Source organism: Poecilia reticulata, linkage group LG15 (assembly GCF_000633615.1).
Source record: "Poecilia reticulata strain Guanapo linkage group LG15, Guppy_female_1.0+MT, whole genome shotgun sequence".
Classification (NCBI taxonomy): Eukaryota; Metazoa; Chordata; class Actinopteri; order Cyprinodontiformes; family Poeciliidae; genus Poecilia; species Poecilia reticulata.
This window is the reverse complement of record NC_024345.1, coordinates 9,641,935-9,649,778: the sequence shown is the minus strand read 5'-3', so window position 1 is coordinate 9,649,778 and position 7,844 is coordinate 9,641,935. Positions and strand designations below refer to the sequence as shown.

Here is a 7,844-nt window from a genome sequence, read left to right as displayed (position 1 = left end):
CGACCCCTTTGGCCCCTCCGACAGGTGGTGAGCCCATTGGAAGGGGGACCCACGTCTCCTCTTCGGGCTGAGCCCGGCTGGGCTCCGTGGGTAAAAGCCCGGCCACCAGGCGCTCGCCRTCATGCCCCACCTCCAGGCCTGGCTCCAGAGTGGGGCCCCGGTGACCCGCGTCCGGGCGAGGTAAAACCAAGTTCAAAGTTTGTGTCTATCATAAGGGGTCGTCGGGCTGTCTGGTTCCTCACCTAAGACCTTTCTGCTTTGGGAAATGGGGAAAAAAATTATTTATTAACTGATTAAGTCGTGTTTTAGATTGTTCTTGAAAAACTAATCAGTCACGGTTAATTAGTGGGCACACTCGCGGCTGCACAGTTTAACCCAGGGGTGCTCAATACGTCAATACGCTCAATACGTTTTTATGTCTTTGTGTCATGAGGTAGATCTCAGGGGGCTGGTGAGAGACAAAAGTAGATCTTGCTCTCAAAAAGTTTGAGCACCCCTGGTTTAACCCATTAATTTTTTACAGCAGACAGCCGCTCCCCTCTCTTGCTGGTACTGCGTACCCCCTCTAAATCTTTTAGGGGTACGCAGTACCCTGCCGTACCCCCTTACTTTCACCCCTGGTGTTAACGCTATAAAATGAACGCTCTCTATCACCCATGGAGGGATTTCTGGATTTCTTTATTTAAATTGGTTCATTTTTCAGAGGGTATGGTGATTTTAGCTACCAGTAGCAGGAGAACGGAGCTGCGCCAAGAAGCTAACAAACACTGAATAGAAGAAGAGCTGTCATCGATACAGTTGCAGCCAAGCATGGTTTAATGTTACACAATACAGTTTTACCAAGTTGCTCAAAGTCTAAACTGGTATTGTTGTGCATTTAAGGTGTAAAGTTTACCTTCGACCAAACGCCCCCCAAAGGCATCCCAGCGCCCCCCTTTTGTAAAAATGTCCGCCAGCGCCCCCTGCCGTCCTCTGAACGCCCCTGGGGGGCGGTACCGCCCACGTTGAGAACCGCTAAACTAGACATAGAGTCACTACATGCTTGGATTATCATATAGTGATAACCCAACATGGAGTCTGGGAACCAGTGTTCTCAGCATTAGGACAGTAACAAAGACCTTCCAAACCTTTGAAACATTGAAAATGGAGGCGCGCTCCATTTTTATCTAAGTTCCAGGAGGATGAAAACTCTATGAGCCTCACATGGATGTGGCTAAAGCTGTAAGAGGAAAAGTAAATACCTTTTTGGGTTTTAAAAACAAAGAAGCAGAAGCTATTTTTAAAAATTTCACTAACACATAATTCCTCTGTGTACCCCACACTGTAACAGAAGCTTTAATATGTAGATGTAATACATATTGTCATAGTGGTAAAGGTTTTTAATATTATATTAAACTTTAAGAAGTATTTATCAAATGCTGAAGCAGCTATTCAACATTTCATCAGTTTGTTTACCGATACCGTCTTTCATATCCCAGAACATGAGACTAAAACCCCTTGATGAATATTGTTACATTTTATGTTACCTTATGTGTAAAGTTTTTTGTTTTGTTTTAATAACTTCACATAAGAACTGAAATATTTTTATTCAATCGGTTATCTTAAAGAATTGTTTCCCATACTATTTCAGATAGTTGTGTGTTTGTGTTTTTGATCCTGCTAAAATAACTGGTTGTCTGTGCTTTGGGGGTGAAGGCATTGAGGGGTGGTAACCAAGCTGTGTTACAAAATAAGAGTTGCAAATAACAGGTTGTCAGATTTTCCCTCTATAACATGTTGCAGGTTATTGGCTGCACAGATTTGCTTCTGCTTCTGCTTCTGGGCAGATCTGGGACTGAGAACAGAGTTAGTCAGAATATTGCAGCTATGAAGATAAGAGAAAAACTAGAGAAAGACTGAGAAAACAGCCAAACCAGAGGAGAAACAAGATGCAGTATCCAAACATCTGAGCTTCTGCCTCACAGAGCAGCTCTCTTCCCAACTTTCCCACTCAGGTCCTTCAGACTAGCCAGCAGCAATTGCTTCTTCTCAGAGTAACGCTGGTAAAAATGTTAATAAAAAGTTAATAGAGGAGCCTTGTTGTTATAACTTCCTGAAGGCAGAGCTTTCGAAAGAGCAAACTTATTTTTAAAGAGACAGGCCCAATTTCAAGATGTTAGATTGCAAAGTCAAATTACTATTAAGTCATGTGTGATGAAAAGATTAAAATAATTTTGAACCTTATGTTGTGTGTTTCAGAGGAAGCCGCCTTACAGCTGGGCAGAGATGCAGTGCTGCTGGCGCGGATCATGGAGTGGTGTGAAGCCAAAGACCACGCAGGCGTCCGAGGAGAGGCCAGCCGACTACTGGCAGCCCTGATCAGACACAGCCGCAGTCCTGTGAGCTTCCTTATTTGGTCTTTGGTTCTGGATGGACTTTGGTTCTAACTGGACTTGGGTTCTGACTGGACTTGGGTTCTGACTGGACTTGGTTCCATTCATAATGCTGAACTTTTCTAAGGGAAACTCTGTCTCTGAATGTTGGACTCATTTCCTTTCTCAAACAGGAAGTTGTCCATGCTGTGGCTAGAACAGACGGGGTTCGGCACCTTATTTCTATGGCAAGAAGCGAGCATGTTATCATGCAGAATGAAGCCCTGGTTGCCCTTGCAATAGCATCTGCTATTGACATTGGTAAGCTATTTCAGAGTTTATGTAATGTTTATGAATAAATACCCCGAATGCTCGCTGTGTACGGCTGTATCTATCCTTTGATAGAAGAACAGAGTCCCAACCATATTATATGGGAAGTTTGTTTGATTCAGAGTAGAAGGATTCTGCAAAAACATATTCTTTCATGCAGCTGTCATTTGCTCCAGGTCTTCCCCCTGTTCTGTCTTTGCCCATTTCCTGCCTGGTTACTGTTAATAAAGGCCAATAGAGCCAAAAGGGAATTGTTTTTAGAAACTCATTCAACTGATGATTTTAAACTGAAATCAAAGAGTTTGGAGGTAGTTCTCTAACTTTATTAGTCCAATTGACCAGAACCACTGGCAGCAAAATAACCCATCAGCATGATGTATCTGCCATCATGCCTGACAGGTGCTACAGTGTTCTCAGGTGTAAACCGTTACCTTGACTCTTCTGAATATATTTCTTATCATGGCCAAATAACTCAATCTTTTTCTCATCCGACATATTTTATAGAAAACATTTGGCTTGTCCATGTGGGCAGCTGCTTATTTTCCCATCATGCTTGGAGGTTGTGATGTTGGAATTCAAGACTTACATTGCTACGAATAGCAGCCTTGTATTCCAACATACTTCAGTTTAGTACAGGGCTAATCTTTCTGGTTCTGAGTTATTTCTGACCATCTTAGGAACAATGCTTTTACTCATCTGTTTCTGTTCATGACCTCCAGAGTCGATGAGGGATCCATTTAGCGAGGCAGAGCTGCTACCCATGCTGAAAAATATGTTGGACGATCCAGTGGGGGCAGTCGAAGTCAAGTTTAGTGCTCTGGGTCTCATTTGCACCTTGGCTAATTCCGGTACATTTTTGCTTTTACAACACTTTTCATTCTCCAAAGCCAAATTATGTACATTCTAAGTACATTGAAGTATTTGTTCTTCCCATCCATTCATCCATTATGAAGTACTGTTATGTTTGCATTGCATTACTCATGTTCTCGTAAAAATGCTTTTAAGAACAAGCCACCACTTAGTAATTATAATCTTCTGTATAAATAACATGTAATTATAATTGTTTATTCAAGTCAGAATCGTCCTAATGTAGGATAAATCTGCTTTGGATCTAGACAATGTTGATTAGCCGTTAGCTTGCGTCTATGGTTTGAACCTTTTTTGGCTCTTTAACAAAACAGAGGTCAATAAAGAAAACTCTCAGAAACTAATTACTCATAGCCACTCAACAAAGCCTAAACTTGTCAAAATTAAAAACTATTCTTTAGAAATCATAGTTCAACATGTTTAGCATCATAAAGAAATTATGCTGCTGTGTTACCAGTGTCTGAAGGTTGTTAGCATTTTTATCTGCTCAGTTGGTCCTTCACTTTTTTTTGCACTGTTTGTTTTTCAAAATCATGCACAAAACTGTACAATTTTGTGCTACAGGTGTGATGACAGATGAACTCAACTCTGTGAATATTAAGGAGAGTTTGAACAAACTGATGGACGACAGCAGCAGCAAACTGGCTACGCAGGCTAGCTCCATACTAACCCTTCTCAGCGACAGCAACTAAACCAGCAGCAACACGGACTTTGATCTGCTCTATGAATGTGTGTAGATTTGATAATATGTCATCCAGACAGCACAGATGCTACTAAATATCGAAGTGGACTCTAAAGTGTCTCTTATTTTGTAATAATATATTTTAGTGCTAGCATGATGTATGTTGTTACAGTGGGAGACAAGGACCAACTGTTATGCACATTTTGCTTCCTGTTTTTCTAGGAATCTTCTGTGAGGTTCTTGAAATATTTTCCTGACACACATGTTGAGTTTTCTGATGCGGTGGAGCCGTGTCTGAGACGAGAGGAAGTGAGCTGCTGAAAGGATGTGCTCATTTAAAGAACAGATTATCATTTCCGTTCGTCTGTTTATTAGTAAAATTCTGAAATCATATGACATATGGTAGTGAAATATATGGAATGCTATTCCACTATATCAATATTACATAAACATGTAAATTGTAAAATAAGTAAAAGAAATAAATATGTGAGTGTGTAAAAAAAAATTACAAATGTGTACATACTACAAGATGTAGAAAAGATTTACTTTAAAAGAAATCAGTTTCAGAAAAATCATGTGTGCTATAGTACAACCTTTGTTGCTCCAAAAAGATATATGGAAAAATATCAGCATAAGAACAAAGAATAGAGGCAGGTGAAAGCTGAACAAGCATGCAAAACACAATGTCCACCCAAGACAGAAGTAGTGATTACGGAGTCTCCAGCTGAAATGAGTTCATAAAGTTAAGATTAATATGATGATTATCCAAGTCAGCAGATGGCAGTGGCTTGGAGACCTAACAAACTGGCACTCTGTGGAGGGATTTTAAAGCACTTTATGGTGAGCTCATTATGCCTGTAATTCACCAAAGAGGCGAATGGCTGCATGTGAAATAAATTGTAATTCAACTTTACAATTCTGACTTAATTAATATTGATGTTGTAATCTCTGCTCCCGTTAACAGCGTTATTACTGACGTGTGTGCAGGAATGTCACATGACATTAGCAAGTGTTGAGGAGGTCAAATACGATGTCTACAGTCAGTCACTCGTGATAGCTTAACTGTACTAAACTAATGTAGCTGTCGAAATGTTCATTTCTGTTCATAGAGGGTTTTTGTCTTTGTAGTGAAAGTACCACATATTTGACATATTCTCATTAGAAAGGTATTTTATAGATCAAGAAAATAATTTGTATAGCCATAGAGACAGACAGGCTTTAAGGTGCTGCTACAGTCATGACATCCTTCATAAATGTTGGTAACTTTGTTTTCAAAAGGAAGTAATCACCCAATGGCTATATTTTTATCTGAAAAGTTGTTTTAAAGTGACTAAGCCACTTTGAAAACCATGATTTATGTTTTAGAAATGTTAGGTTTCTTTGTTTTGTCAGAGCGATGGTGATATATGCACTTTATATAGACAAGCCTGATGTGTTTCAGCTGACCTTGACCTCATGAGAGCTCAGTTCTGTTTTTATTTTAAGGGGAATGGCTTTCTTCTTATTTGTTAACTAAGCAACAGATTATATTTTGTCGTTTATTTGTGTTATGATACATTATAGAAGTGATTATTTCACTGAAATGAATGTGCATTTAAGAGCCTTTGTTCGGGAAAAGTTAAAAGCGCATTCCAAAAATCAAGAGCACAAACAAGAATCTGTGAAATGTTGATTTGAACTCAGTAGCCAAACATCTGTTATGTGACCAACCTGTAACCACTGAACCACTTCAATAAAACAGTTAGTCCCATTGGTTTGTAGTTGTTTGCATGGTTTGTTCACACAGTCACTCAGTCAATCAGAAAGATCATATTTTGATGTAGGTGTTCAGACATAAACCCTGGATCTTGAAGAAGATCCAGAGTATTAAACAAGACGTTGGTCTTGGTGTTATCTTAAATTAAGAATGCAAGCACTTTTGATTACAGAATAAAGAAAAATCAAATACTAACAAAAAGCTAGTAGCATTCTTCTCTAAAGGAATCTGTTTCCACTTTGGGTACAGAAGTCCATTGTTCTCACCGTAGCTGTGTTTCCACCGACAGGGAATTTGACATTTAGAAAATAAATTGGCTTAATGTAAACACATCAGTTAAAAAAAACTGTTTTTCAAGAAAAAATGTAGGCAATACGATGTGATATATATTTTTTTTGGCCATATTGAAATTGACTTATTTTGCAAAACTGCAATGGAAGAACTTGCCACTGAACATCAGCAGCCGGATGTTGCCACAAACCATGAAGACCACATGAAATAAGTGGAGAATCATGGGGCCAATTTTAATGACTCATTGTCTGAACAAGCTTGTTTATGTGATTTTAATTTAATTCAATATTTAGTAGAAACACAGTAACTGCAAAATTGTGTCCTTTTTTTAAAAATTAGCAGAAAATTGACAAAGTTTTGCGTATATTTGTAATGGAAATGCAGCTTGCGTATAAGACTGATCCCAAAAGTCATCCTTAATCTGTCTTGTTCTTGTTTTTTGGCCTTTTGCTTTTTTTTTATTAGTTTGAATTTATATTTTCTAAATGTTTTTGATTCCCTTTTATTTTGTATCCATTTTATGTTGTTCATGTTTAAGTCAGATTTAAGCTTAGAATGTTTAATGTCTGTTTTGGGACTACTGAGGAATAGTAGAGTGTGTGATGTATATAGTGAGCCTGAACTCAGACATATAGTCTTGTTGGTATATCTAAAAATAGATTCTTAATCTCAATGAGGGTTTTTTTTGTCATTGTAAAATAAAAAAATAAAAATATATGTGAGGATGTGTGTGTTCAGGAAGTCTCATTATTTTGAAAAGACAACTCTCCAGCAGCAGGAGGTTTGCTGCTCTGGGGTATGCAGGACATCAGCAATAATTTTAGGAAAAGCACCCATTGCGTTCCATTAGACATTTTCCAAACCACTTAAGCTCATCATCCTACAGAAATTGATTATTTGCCAGGGAGAAACGTTCAGGACAGTTCCCAGGGACCCATAAGACTAGAACGTGAAATTCTGAATTACAAAAAAAAAAGAATAAAAAAGGCTCTGTGAACTAACAGGCCTTTGTTCCATATTGAAGTCACGCCTGGACATTTACAAAAACATCAGACAAACATGGCTTATTTGGCAGGGTGGACAGGAGAAAGCCTTTTCTCTCTAAAAACAACATGGCAGCAGGACTAAATTTGCAACGCTGCATCTGAATGATGAACTAGAACCTGGAATCATTGGAAATTAAAAATAAATGTCTGGTCATAATGCAAAAAGAAAACCGAACAAATCATAATGTTTTATTATGATCTGAGGGACTCTACTATCATTACAACTGTTTGTGGATTGAGTTCACTGTCCTTTCAGTCCTATTCAGAGTACACATTACACTCTTTGCCTTTAACAATATTCAACCAGGAGCTGCAGATCTGTTGCCATCCTGCCACCTTGTGGTGTACAATAGCAACAACTTGTTTGGTTGCAGGATGTGCCTTAAAAAACACTAGGAAACATACACTGCTTATCAGGTACACCGGTTTATCATGTATATAAACCGGTGTACATGTTCCTTCATCACAGATTGGAATTAATCTATGAAATATGTGTGGAATTAATCTATGAAATATGTTTT

General features: G+C 38.6%; 1 protein-coding gene across 2 annotated transcripts in view; it reads left to right on the top strand.

Annotated features, from left to right (window-relative positions):
* Positions 1-5,983, top strand: part of LOC103476656 (rap1 GTPase-GDP dissociation stimulator 1) — a 34,422-nt gene extending 28,439 nt beyond the window's left edge. For both annotated transcript variants that reach the window (XM_008429131.2, XM_017309136.1), the window contains exons 11-14: positions 2,239-2,378; positions 2,546-2,672; positions 3,401-3,529; positions 4,113-5,983. In XM_008429131.2, coding sequence (XP_008427353.1) covers positions 2,239-2,378; positions 2,546-2,672; positions 3,401-3,529; positions 4,113-4,240 — 524 coding nt within the window. In that variant the 3' untranslated portion in view covers positions 4,241-5,983. The remainder of the gene's footprint in view (positions 1-2,238; positions 2,379-2,545; positions 2,673-3,400; positions 3,530-4,112) is intronic.
* Positions 5,984-7,844: the final 1,861 nt, after the last annotated feature.